This window comes from Diceros bicornis, chromosome 16, assembly GCF_020826845.1.
Source record: "Diceros bicornis minor isolate mBicDic1 chromosome 16, mDicBic1.mat.cur, whole genome shotgun sequence".
Classification (NCBI taxonomy): domain Eukaryota; kingdom Metazoa; phylum Chordata; class Mammalia; order Perissodactyla; family Rhinocerotidae; genus Diceros; species Diceros bicornis.
Window position 1 is genome coordinate 5465104 of NC_080755.1, and position 14119 is coordinate 5479222.

Sequence of the window (14119 nt, forward strand, 5' to 3'; positions counted from 1 at the left end):
TAACAACTTTGAGTATAATACAGTATTGTTGACTATAATCACCATGTTGTGCATTAAATCTCCAAAACACTTTAATTTGAAATAATTTTAGACTTAGAGAAAAGTTGCAAAATGGTACAAAAGGTTCCTACATTTTCTTAACCAGCAATCCCCAAAAGATAACATTTTACATCATTTGCTTTATTATTCTGTTTTATATATTTAATATTTATAAATATATTTATATACATATTTTCTTAACCATTTCAGAATAAGTTATAGACATAATGCCCCTTTGCTCCTAAATACTTCAGTGTCTATTTCTTTTTTAAAAAATGACATTCTCTTACATGACCACAGAATGATTTTCAAAGCATAAAATTAACATTGATGCAATGCTATTATCTAATCTACAGACCTTATTCAAATTTTCAGAATTATCCCACCAATGTCCTTATAGTAAAATGAGAAAATTAATTTTTTCTGGTTCAAGATCCAATCAAGAATCACACATTACATTTAGTTGTCATTTCTCTTTAGGCTCCTTTTATAGGGAACAATTCTTTAGTCTTCTTTTTTTTACTTTCATGATCTTGACATTTTTGAAGAGTACAGGCCATCTCCATTGTAGAATGTTGCTCAATCAGGATCTGCTGTTCCATTTATTTTTTACCTGAATTTTCTTTGTGTTCTTTAGTAAGTAAAGTTAAAGATGACAAAGGAAGGTACTCTTCCTATACATTTAAATCACAAGTCTATAATTTCTTACTTGCTATACTGATACTTTTCAAAACATCTATCCAAATTGCATTTTAAAAGGCTTATTTGAGTTTTATCAAATGTATCATTCCCGTGAAAGAAAAAAGAAGAAGAGAGAAGGAAGGAAGGAAGGAAGGAAAGGTAGACGGAAGGAAGGAAGGGAGGAAGGAAGGAAGGGAGGAAAGTAATAAGGGATAATGTATGACTCATTTACAATTTTATCCACTGCTTTATTGAGTACCTTCCTGACAGATGGCAACTTCTGTTTTCACTAGGCATGGATGAGAACCAAGTTCACTGTGTATAACTTTACACATGTATATCAGTTATCTCTTGCTGCATAACAAACCACTCCAAAACTTAATGTCTTTAAACAATGACTATTTTATTTGCTTATGATCTGTGGATCAGCAAGTTGGACTGGGCTCAGCTGGGTGGTTCTGCTGGTCTCACCTGTGATCACTCATGGAGCTGCCATCTGATGGCTCAGTTGGGGCTAGATGGGCTAAGATGGCCCCACTCACATATCTGGTGGTTAGTCTTGACTGTCAGCTGGGCATCTCTTTTCTTATAGACTCTCATCCTCAAGGGAACTAACCTTCTTCACATGGTAAAAATAAAGTGAGAATGGAAGCTGAATGCCCTAGGCTTAAACAACTTACTGAACTGTAGAAAATTGAATCTATCAGTTCCACTACATTCCATTGGTCAAACTAAGTCCCAAGTATAGAACAGATTCAAGGAATTGAGAAATAGACTCCACCTCTTGATGGGAGGTGCAGCAAAGACACATTGCAGAAGAGTGAATGTGCAAGGTGGGAAGAGTTATTATAGACACTTTTGCAAACAATGTACCACCATGTCTAACAGCTAAAGAACTTTCCACATATTTGCTTCTGGTGCCAGGAGCCATAGGACACATTTGTATCTCAATATGACCTCCAGTTTTGCACCTTCATGTCATGACACCAACTGAGAAATACAATGAGCAATGAGTTGTCCTGGAAGCTATTCTGACCCCAGGATGGCTAGCAATAATGTAACTACCCACAGAAATGACAGAGAACCACATAAATACCATCCGCTACTGTAAACCCAAACAAGATGCATTCCTTATCCAAATTCCTCTCATCTGGATCTCAAAAATATTTAGCTACTCCAATGCCACCTGAACTGAGAGGGTGTACAATGGAGGGGAAGTCAAGTGGACTGTAGCTAAAATGCCTTCCTTTGATACATTTTATTTAGAAAAATGCCACCACGTGAACATATCATTAAGGTCTCACCTGGTGCCTTGCAAGTATCCTGGGCAAGTGAGGGGCCTTGAAGTTTAATCTGCACCAGCTTCACAGTAAAGCCACCTCTGCCGGGGAGCTCAACAGAACACCTCAGGAGGAGAACAGACTTTGGGCTCGTCTAAGACCACAAGTCCATGCACATGGAGCCAGAAGCCTCTGAAAGAAAGTTTGACTGTACACCTGGGTAGAGTTTTTCATACGCTTACAAACTGATAGAGATTTTCAGGGATGCCCTCTAGGTGCTGTCCTAGATTTACTCTTTTGGAGCATATTTGCTTCTTGAAGGGCGAGTATATTGACAGGTATGTGAGCTAGACCAAAAGCCAAAGCAAACTGCTCTAATTCACTGAACTGCAGAGCAAACTGAATCCAAATATACAAATGTTTTTAGAGCCATGAACCACACACAGCAATGGTTGATTTTCTTTCCCTTTCAAAAAAACATGTATTTGCTTTCTTTCCCATAATGTTTTCATTAATTTTATTTTTGAATTTTAAAAAGCTCTGTAGATAGAGTATGCATGATCTCCAGCCAAACTGAGCTGTGCAAAAATTAACTCTCTTGTTTTTTTATAACTAAACTTAAATCTATTGCAAGCTCTCATAGCTGCCTGGTAATTGAAAACTTACACAAAGCTGTCCATATAAATGCAATTAAATTCAGTGATGTTGCAGTAGTTTTTGGTTTAAACTCAATCAAATTTGGAAATTTCTTTCCCCCATCCCTGGGTTGGTTCTGAGCTCTCTGTTGGACTCCCTCCTTGTAGGGCAACCAGACTGGATGTTGGGCAACCCATCCTCCATGCTTCCAGCCTCCAACTGACTGGTGGAGATCCCATCAATTCTCAGTCCCCCAGGCAAGCCCCACCCTCAGGAACGTAGCCAGGGCTGCAGGCAGTGCACAGGAATTTGCAGAGACAAGCTCCAAGCAGCGGAATATAGGCCCTGATGTAGGAGCCAGCCTGGTGCATTTGAGAAAGAGGCCTGTGTGCCTGAGTGGAGCTTGCAAGGGGAGAAGCACAAGAGATGAGAATATGCAACTACAAGACATGTGTTAATGTAGAAATAAAGTTTACTTTGTTGGATATAATATGTAACTGCAAAAATTTTTAAGTACTTTCAGTACTTAATCAAGACTTATTCTTTTTAATTAGTTTTAAAGAGATATTTAAAATCCATTACAATAATAAATAATTAAATCTTGCAAAGGCCTAAATGCATAGTCATTAAACTTTTGGGGACCTGTAGCCAAAGCCACGTATTTTTCTAAAAGTATGCCACTGGAACAATGAAATCCTCTTCAAACTCACGTTGAGCAGAATCACTATTAAAGGAAGTCAAGTCATTAAGTCAGGTCAAATAACTCTTTAAAGATGATCCATTCTGAGAAAAGCAACCCTGAAGGAGTACACTTTTCATTTCTTTTCTCTGATAGTCAATCTCTACCTTCTCTGCTCCATCTGTGGCAGCTTCTCTCACCCATTTGCATCCTCTCCTCTGTTCTTTCCAAAGTCCCTGCAGTTCTGCGGGGCACGGGGCACATCTTGCTCCTGCTAGTTCCTCTTCCTTCCGTGCTCAGCCCAGCTCCCATGTGGCCAACCAAGGTCCTGCCTCCCCTGCATCCTGCATGTCCCCATCCCTCGCTGAGCGTCTTCCTCCCTCTGTCTCTTCCTACCCCAACTTAGACATATTTCTATCACAGCACTTGTCACGCGTGCTGAAATACAGTAGGAGTTCAGTAAGGACATGAGTTGGTCACACTTTGCTGTCTGCCTGGTGGCTCTCTCCTGTTTTCATTCCCAGGACCTCTCCCGTGGCCTGGTACAGAGCAAGCACTTCATAAATGCTTGTTGAATGAATGCAAGGAACCACCAGGTGGCATGAACACACCTGGGCTGGCTCTCGATTACTTTGAGCAGCTGCAGTGAAGTTTTTGACTGAGCCAGACCCGTGTATTTTCTGTTCCAAACTCCTCATGCTCCTGCTTATTCCAGGTCAACGTTATTGCCTCGTTCGCTTATGAAATTTATCACAATTGGCAACAGTGCTGACCTGAGTTTTCCTTCATAATTATAAAAGAGCATTATTAATTGTTGAAGGTGACTGGTAGGTATGTGGGGATTTATTACACTTTTATATAAGAAAATTTTTTAAGCATTATTAGTACACACAATTATAACAGTAGTAGAAATCAAAGAAAAAAAACAAAACTTCATCCATATGCCTGACACCCCAAAAAATCAATTTCTATTCTTGCCTGCTTTCTTTCAGTTCTTGTCCATGTTAGTATATGATTTTTATGTGGTTACAATAATTTGTGTATATGATTTTAAGTATAGAGGCATCATAACTCCCTTTCTTTCAGCTAAAGTGCTGTCACTTAAAAGTCAAATAACTACCAAGACAGTAACATCCGTGGTGATGATGATGATGACTACACTCACAGGAGCTCCAACTCTGAGCCATTGTCATGTATGTTCTATTTCTAATCCCCAGAACAAACTCAGCGAGGCTGACAATGTGCCTGAAGTCACCCAACTAGTAGAACAGTAATAGTGCTCGCCAACATGAATGCTTGGCGATCGCTCTACTATACACCAGCACCCATGCTAAGCGGTTTACCCGCTTCAGCTCACTTGATTCTCACAGCAATGCCAAGTGATTATCCTCCCCACATCTCAGGAGGAGACCGAGGGTTTGAGAGGCTGAGTAATTGGCCCCAGGTCACACGGCCACAAGTGACAGAGCTGGGAATTGGCTGTCAGCTCTCTGACTGCACAGCCTGACTCGTAACCCAGGATTTGAAACTGGATGTGGGATCCCTCAGACTCAGAGTGTCGACTCTTCTCTCCTCTACCTTGTCCCCTTGACAGGGAGGGGAGATTTCTTTTTGCTAACGTAGTTCAGGCCAAATCTGAAATTAAAACAGTAATAGGTTTTTGGAGGAGTTTTTAAATGAGATTCCAACTTATAATTTATCAAACACATCCATTAAATACACACTGCATATTGTAACCTCCTATTGGAGGGGCAGGTGTCTCAGACAGGGACTGTGTGGTCCATTTGATGGAACTTAGTCTCTCTGCTTCTTTTTCTTTTTTTTTTAGCCATTTTAAAATTTATTATCCTACAATGTCTCAATAATTTGAAACTTCTTGAAAGGAGACTTGCTCTTTAAGGAAGCTTTGCTACTTTGGTGTGAGGATGTTATATGGAATCTCATTGCTCTTAAATTCATGACCTTGCTTTCTGATATAAACTTCACGTGCAGAATGCTGATTTGCTGTTTGATTACTCTCTCGACTTTTAATCAAAGCATCTTTTTATTTCCTCTTCCCCTCACAGCCGTTACACGTGAAGTGTGCTTTGATGATCAGGCCCAGACGAGCAGGACTATAAAAGCCTTTGCTGGTTACTCTGCTCCGCGAGGACAAACAGGAAGACGCAGGGAAAACGGAAGCTTGCAGAGCCAGGGTGAGCCCAACGGAGGGATTTCTTGAGATGAAAAGCTGTGGGATGACAAGGTGGATCTCTTTCTGGCGGCAACCTTTTTAAAAGCTCAATTTTAATTTGTTGAGATGGTTTGACAAGATGCAACTGCCAGGAAGGCAGACTCAGTGTTTCCTAGAGCTGTACCAGGGCTTGGTTTCTGTGACAGCCTGGAGCCTCGCTGTGCACTCTCTTTTCCTGCGGGGAGAACGTCAGCAGTGTGATTCTGCATAAAGAGAAGTCCGGTACCAGTTGACACACAAGGCAGGTTTTACTTATGTTTCTGGTCACTCGGGTCACAGAGTGACAGAGGGGCAGTGACCCTCCCAAAATAGAGAGGACTTGATTCATAAATAAGAGGATTTAGTTGGGGAGGAGCCGGGCTCATTGAATGGGCACCATACCTTGGCCGATATCCTAGGCTCAAAGAGAACAAACAGTGATAAATAGATTCAGCTCCAGCTCTAACAAGTGTATATGGTCTAACGGAGGAGACGGGCACAAAAGCTGCTGAGCCCCCATGGAAGGGTTTCTCAACCTCAGCACTGGCGAGATTTGGGGCCATAACTCTTTGCTGGGGGGCTGTCCTGTGCACTGCAGGATGTTAGCAGCATTCCTGGCCTCTACCCCCTAGATACTGGTAGCACCACCACCACCCCCTTAGTTGATGAAACATGTCCCCAGACATTGCCAAGTGTCCCCTGAGGAGCAAAATTGCCTCAGTTGAGAATTGCTGCTGTTAGGAGGGGTGAGCGCTGTGTGTGACAAAGGAGAGTCCAGGATGCCCCAAGAAGCGAGGAAGGATGCCCAGGCAGCCCTGGAGTAAGGTGGGGTAGTCAGGGAAGGCTCCCTTGAGGAAGTGACACTGTGTCTTGTGGGAAACATGAGTGGTCTAGCGTGCAAAGCAAGGGACTAGCATGAACAAAGGGATAGCACCCTGAAAACACAAGGGGTATGCAGGGCCGTGAGTTACTCCTTCAGTGTTGCTGGAAGGTCAAGTGTGCGCGCATGAGTGTGTTAGAGGGTAAATGGTGGGATGTGAGACTGCGAGGTGGGCAAGTGTGTAACCATGGCCTGCAAGGACAGCTTACACAGCGGACTGGTAGGAGCAGACTTCTAGAACATTCTGGCCATGATACTGAGGATGGATTACAGTGGCTCTTGAATGGCAGCAGGGGCCCTTTTGCAGGGGTGCTGTGCTACTCGCTTTACTTACATCATCCCATTTGATCCTGTGAGGAGGAAGCATGATTATCCCATTTACAGACGAGGATGGAGAGGGGCTGAGGCTCACTCGCTCAGTGCCAGGCAGCCTGCAGGAAAGCAGGACCAGGACCTTCCCCGAGAAGGTGCCAAGGCCTCCCCTGAAAGATGGAACAGACTTAGCTTGTCTAGCAAAGCTTTGTCCAAGGAGCTGCTGCGATGGAGGTTGAATCAGGGGTCCTGTGGTCAGCCCTCGCACACAGGGTGTGGGTAAAATCCTCTGCAGGGACACATTAAGCAGATCAACGTCAAAATACAGTAACAGAGAAGCAATCACAACAGACGGGGTAGCCAAGTGCCTTCTGCATTGTTCTTTTCTCCCATCAAACTTCCGTTAGGCCCCAAGTGTTTGTTCATTTCAGTGAGCATGAAATGAACTCATTTCAGTGAGTTTGTTTCAGAGCTGCTTGCTGGCTGGCTAAGAGGGAGATTTCAGGAGAGGAAAGGGCCAGGCTCACCCTGTACTGGACAAGATCCTCGCTCTTGGGCCCCTGGAGACGGCAGTGCACTTGGCCGTCTTCCTGTGTTCTGTCAGGTATCCATTCACTGCATGTGGAGACATGTTCCATGCGTTTTGTATATAATTAAGTCATTTAATTCCCACAGCAACCTTTAAGGTACTATGATTATCTCCATTTTACATCTGAAGAAATGGAAATTACAGACAATCTAAGTACCTTGCCCAAGGTCACACGGCCTTTCAGTAATAAACCCAGGATTAAAACCCAAGGCGCCCAGCCATGGCAATCAGGCTGATATCGACCACCAGGCTGTGCTGCCTCTCACTATGGTGGCTATGAGCTGGAAGGCTGGGGCATGCTCTAATCAGAGCAATAATAAGCCACTGTGCAGAGTGAGGCCGTGTATTCACATGGCAGAAAGAGAACAGTATTAAGATCAGAAGACCAGTGTTGATCTTAACTTCGATCCTAACTAGTTTTGTATCTTGGAGCATCAGTTAACTCCATTGAAGCTTAGCTTCATCATATTTAACGTGAGGTTAACAATATCGACCTCGTGAGTCTCGTGAACATCAGATAGACCGTATAGCAGTATCTAGAACAGCTCCTGACACTAACTAAATACTCTGCAAATATAATGTGAGTGAAAGATATGTGAGAGATGCTTCATGGATACAGTTTGATTGGCCTCGAAGAGTACATAGAGTATACAAGCAGGGACAAAATAAAAATCAAACGCGTGGAGAATGTTCAGTAAATGAATTCAGGGGTATGTGTGTGTGGCAGGGGGTATATGAGTATAATAGTATAATAGCTATCGTTTATGGAACAACTGTCACTTACTGGGGTCTTACCACGTCTCACCACTGTACTATGGGTCATATACCATCAATAACCACGAATCAGGCAATTGTGTTATGGACTTGGGGTTCTACCATTACATGCATCTTACAGATGCTTGACCATGGACTGTTCTGAGACATGGTGGTTGAATACAGCCTCTCTGCAGGTGTCTGCAAAACCTAGCAGTAGGCTGTGCGTCCTGCAAGGATGTGGCCAGCTTGGAACGCACGGCTCTTATTTGCTCTCCCTCCTCGTGCAACTTCCCAGGCCTCTTACATTCGCTGGCCTGAATCGCAGTCCTCGATAAAACATTAATCCCATAGCTTTTGCCTCACGCTCTGCTTTTGGGGAAACCTGGGCTGAGACAGATAAAAAAAATTTTTTATTTTTTTTGGTAAAAGAAAATACATTGAAGTAGAGATGCATAGGAACAAGATCTAGATTTACATATGCAAAATGTTAGCTGGATTGTCTTTCTTAGTACTTGCCTATATTTTCCATTTTTAAAATTTTAAGTCAGTAAAATGGTTATTTTAATAAACTATTTAAACATACACATTTCTTTCATCCAAAATTAACAGACATAATGTGTAGTCATACGCTGAAAAGCCATAGCGAGAATAAAAAGAATTGTTTTCAACAGTTATTCCATAGGTGTGAATTCAGGAGTAGGTTTGGATGTTTTCATAACCTATTATTATATTCTCTCATCGTTTTAGTTTTATTTTATTTAGGATTAAGGAAATAATAAATGTGGATTTTCATATGTTGGAACAATAATCAGTTGGAATATACAAAAAATGTAGTAAATGCATTGAGCATACTAAATACATTTCAATTACTCTATAACTTCCTTAGGTTTTAAAGACAATCACATTACTTACCATGCTCTGGAATCTCAAAAACTTGTCCAACAATGTCTTATTCTGAGGCTTATTCCAAACTGAAATCCATTCAGAGAGCCTTGAGAAGTCTCTCTTGGCAAAAGTTGCATGTATAGTCTCCATAGTGAGTCCTCAAGTCAACAGCATCCCTGTCACTGTTTATTCCCTGGGGACCAATATGAATGGAAGCAAACAAAAGCTGCCTTGGATTTTGCACGCTTTAGAAAAGAGGTTAAATGTGACTTTCACTTCCCTACGGTGGTCTAATTTGTAGTGAGAGTCTGACGTGAAGAGTGGGAAGGGGATCTGGGAAATCTTCCTCCTCAAATGGCCTGTTTCATAGGGGAAGACACAGACCCAGAGGCGATGACCATTCTCTAGGGTACCCACGCTCTGACTGGATAACCGTTGTTAAGCAAGTGGTCAGTATCTACATTTCAAAACATCAGAAGAAACAAAGTCAGCTATTCACACAGCTCACCCATTTGATATATGAGAACCTCGCTAGAGAAGAACTGAACTATTTTTGGAGAGGATTAAATCCATTATGCCAAAGTCTTCTAGAATGATATTTTAACTTTTGCTTTTCCTAGTTTTGTTGGGGGTAGAATAAGCAGGGTTAATGCCTAATTATGTAATTATTTCTATGCATGTAGTTACGTAGTAATTTCTTTACCTATGTTCCCTCCAACCTTACCCCAACAATTTGAAAAGAAAAAAAGGTATCCTAGCCACAGTTATTCCATCTTTCTACAGGGCTAAGCCCAGAGTTTTCTTATAGCCCTCAGCCTGGTCCATGGAGTTGGACTAACTGGGTTTGAATTCTGGTTCTGCCGTTGACTAGATACTTGAACCTGGGCAAGTGACTTGATCTTGCATAACTAACTTGACCTCTCATTGTCTTCCTTTCCTCATCTGTAAAATAGAGATAATTTTAATACCCATCCTGCATGTAAAGTACAATGCCTTTCACATCGTAAACATTCGATAAACGTTGACTATTGATAAGTGCTCAAAAAAAGTATTTATTGGAAAAAACTGTATTAAGGGGAAAGAGAGAGAATTGCCACAAAGAAGAAAGCTGCTGACTCTTGCTCAAACCATCCCAGCTCCCGCTATTCCCCACCTTTCAAGAACTCTAACATCATTCGTCACGCTCATGTAAGGAAAGAGGACAGAGGAAGCACAGCTAACTTCTTTGTTTGAACAGCAGAATTCCATTGTCGTATGAAATTTACATGTGTAAGGCATAGTCTGCTCCAAAAACTTAGGATACGAGTTTAGCTAGGATACAAGTTTTCTCCTCTGATTAATAGCTAGAACACTCAAGTATCCCATAAAGAAAAAAAGTCCCAAGTGTTGACCTTTGTCCAAGAATGCCAGAGGGTCACTCAGTCGAAAGGGATCAGATGGCTCTCAAACGCCCAGTGGAGCAGAAACAGCCTGGCATTGTTTTCACCTCCCGCTGCTCCTCTTGCCCAGGCACTGGCCCCTCAGTGGACGGACCTGCAGATTCTCCAAGGATCGCCCAGCCAGGGCCAAGCTGAGCTCCTGGCTTGGTGATTACGGCTCTGTGACCACATTCACAGGACCAGCATCATCTCCAGGACACAGAGCTGCTGTGCCAAGGGCTGCGCACATAGGCCGCTGCCAGCAAAAGCCACGTGCTTCCAGGCTGAGCCGGCCCTCGCTGCAGGCCGCAGCCCTCTTCTCAAACTTGGGTCCTCAAATTTGATGTCTCTTCTCTCCTTCATCACTGCCTATTTTTAGGATTTTTCATGTATGCAAATATGTCTGCCTCCTCCCCAACTGTATTAGTCTGCTAGGGCCATCCTAATAAAGTGCCACAGGCTGGGTGCCCTAAATGACAGAAATTTATTTTCTCACAATTCTGGAGGCTACAAGTCTGAGATCAAGGTGTCGGCAGGATTGGTTGCTCTGAGGCCTCTCTCCTTGGCTTCTCCCCGTGTCTTCATGTGGCCCTATCTCCAAATACAGTAACATTCTGGGTACTGGGATTGGGACTTCAACATTTGAAATTTGAGGGGACACAATTCAGCCCATAATACCCACAACTGACTCTACATACTTAGAATATAAGTTAACTTTTTTAACTCGAGAGAGAGAGATTGGTGTGTACCAGGGACGTTCTTCCCAGACAAAGGGCACCTGGTGCTCACCGTAGTAAGGCAACTGCTTGAGGTGCTCTTCTGACATTTATGGCGCACCCTCCTAACCTCAGAAGCTCACTGCACAACACTGACCCCAGAGCTGCTCTGGGACACATGGCAGTTGGGGTCCAGACGCTCCTTCACTCTCTCCTCACGGAATCACCTCTGACGAGCACCGCGTGGAAACCTTCGGCCCAGAGGATTCCAGGTGTCCAGGCTCCCCCTGTTACTTTTTCAGAGCTACACAATTCGCCAAGGTTTGAAATGGGTGCGTTTGATGCCGTCTGACGATCTTCAGCTTCGGAAACACAACTCTGGCACTAGCATTTAGCCCAGTTTCACCGCAGTCCGGATGGGTTCCTGTGACGGTGCAGACACCCTGGCGCTTGCGTGGGCTGCTTTATTTTTCCACTTTGCTTCTTTTTGGAGATGGGCTTGCTAATCACCCTGCTCAGCTGTGATACCCAAGAAAAGCTGAGCTGGGAAAGTTAGCTGCAGCCTCCCTGTGACCTGTTTGCACATACCAGGCCAATAAAACCCGGGCCGAGTGACAGTGACAGCTGCCTGGTGGCATTCAGAGGGAATCGAGCGCTTCAGTTCTGCAGCCTCAGGGACAGTATATCATTACAGCCCGGCTGCGCGGAGAGAAACCACCTCGACGCCCGCTCCGGGCAGGCCTGGCCCTCCCACCGCGGCGGGGCGTCTGGGACGTCTGCAAGGGCTGACCGACCGCTCTGGGAGCTGCCTCCGCGCTGGACCGCCCGCCCCAGTTCTGTTCTCGCCTCCACACACGCTCCCTGCCTGCGGCAGCCCGGCTTCTAGCAGCTGGGTTAGGGCACGACCCCAACCTTCGGGCGACGGAGGAGAGAGGGTGGACAGGAAGGTAAATGGGGGCGCGGCAGTCGAGTGCCCGCTCCCAGGACAAGGGCCCCAAGGGGATGGTGCTGCTGGGCGGGAGGCAGAAATTCTCGCCATGGGACGACGCCCTGCTCTCAGGAAAGGACCCGCGGTCTCTGCTGCAGCGGGGCATGCGCCACGTCAGCTTCAGCCTGGTCACCAAGGGAATGACGGACATCCCCGACTTTCTGTGGGGCTTGTCTGAGGTCCAGAAACTCAACCTGTCTCACAACCAGCTCAGGCTTCTCCCGCCCGAGGTGGGGAAGCTGACTCGGCTCGTGGTCCTGAACTTGTGCGGGAACCGCCTCAAGAGTCTGCCCCGAGAAATCAGCCTCCTCAAGAGCCTGAAGGTGCTGTTTGTCAACATGAACTGCCTGACCGAGGTGCCGGCCGAGCTGAGCGCCTGCCAGAGCCTGGAAGTCCTGAGCTTGTCGCACAACTGCCTGTCGCAGCTGCCCGCCAGCCTCGCCGGCCTCCCCAGGCTGCGGAAGCTGAACCTCAGCGACAACTCCTTTGCACACATCCCCATCTGTGTGTTTTCGCTGAAGGAGCTGGATTTCTTGCACGTGGGCTCCAATCGCCTGGAAAACATCGCTGAAAGCATCCAGTGCCTGGTCAGCCTGCAGATCTTCATCGCAGAGAGAAACAATATCCACTCCTTCCCGCGGTCGCTCTGCCTGCTCACAAGCCTGGAGCTGCTGAACTTGAACAACAACGACATCCAGACCCTCCCAGATGAACTCTACCTGCTGTGCAGACTGGCCAGGATTGCTTGGAACCCCATGGACAAAGGGCTCCACATTTCCCATAACCCTCTCTCCAAGCCTTTGCCGGAGCTGGTGGAGGGGGGCCTGGAGATGCTCTTCAGCTACCTGAAGGATAAAAAACACACCTGACGTGGGCCCCGGAGGCACGGACAGTAGCCAGCACATCGGGACTCTGCCACCCGGGTACTTCTCTAGTCTGAACTTGCTCTTCTTACTGTCTGCGTAGGTCAATGCTTGTGTTACCATTTGCTAAATCGTATCGCACACCTGTTGTAGGGAGGTGTTTGCTTCCCAAATAGGGAAGGTTCCTAATAACCCCCAAAATATTATGTTCGTCTCATTCTAAACATAAATTGAAACAAGCCTTTGGTTTTCTCCAAAGAGAAATAATTGCTTTGATTCTTCTGCGGAGCGGTGGGATTCAGCCTTTGGACTAGTGGACAGCAGGTCTGATTCAATGTAATCCCCAAGTCAAATATTTGCTAAGTATGTGGTGTGTGCCAGGTGTGGTAGGAGGCGTTGACACCATCTGGTTTCAACCCTTGAACTGGCAACCTGCAGCCAGGTAGCGACAGCAAGCTGGTCCTCCATCAGCCTTGATAAGTGTTACCTGGGACCAAAGAGCCAGCTGGGGCCCTGCCCTGCGGCCATGACCAAATCAGGCAGAGCTTTGCCCTCAGGTTCTGGGGGAAACAAGCATAGGAACTTTGTCTCTAAAATAACTGTAGAGTGATAATCAAGCTGCTCATGTTCACGTCTGGTGGTGAGTGATGGGGATAGCATGATGGCCTTCAGATAATAAATACAAACCAACCTTAACGTCAGTGTCCACCTTCTTTCCCAGTCCTCTTGCACCCATAGGCATATCCCTGAGCTTTTCTAGAGATGCCAGCCAATGGTTATCTGATTCTAACTTTACTTCTCCCTTTCTAGATTTGCCCTCTCGAGGATGAGCTAATAATTGGGAAAAAATGGCCAAAAGGCAGGAAAGAGGAGGTAAGGCATAGACAAGCCACACAAAAAAAGTAATTAGCCTTTTCCCATTCAGAGGAGGGTAATATTTGCCACTTGGCTTTCACATACAGACATTCCAAAAATGAGTTTAGTGACATTTAAAAGCTCTTGGGACAAAAGGATCTTTAAAAATATTGTTTGTTTTGTTTTTAATTTTAAAAGTACACAGCTGTTAGTTAAACACAAACATCAGGACAAGCAATTACAGAATTCCTGACACAAAGGTCATTGTATCTTACTGCTGTCACAGCAGCCAAGAGTCTCTAAGATGTTACTATTTACGTAGAGTTAAAG

At 44.8% G+C, this 14119-nt stretch overlaps 1 protein-coding gene across 1 annotated transcript; it reads left to right on the forward strand.

Moving 5' to 3' along the window:
- The first annotated feature begins 12034 nt into the window (after nt 1-12034).
- On the forward strand, nt 12035-12941 carry LRRC30 (leucine rich repeat containing 30). The gene has a single exon (XM_058556551.1). It carries the CDS (start codon nt 12035-12037, stop codon nt 12938-12940), a length of 906 nt encoding a protein of 301 aa, XP_058412534.1. The 3' UTR covers nt 12941.
- The last annotated feature ends 1178 nt before the right edge of the window (nt 12942-14119 follow it).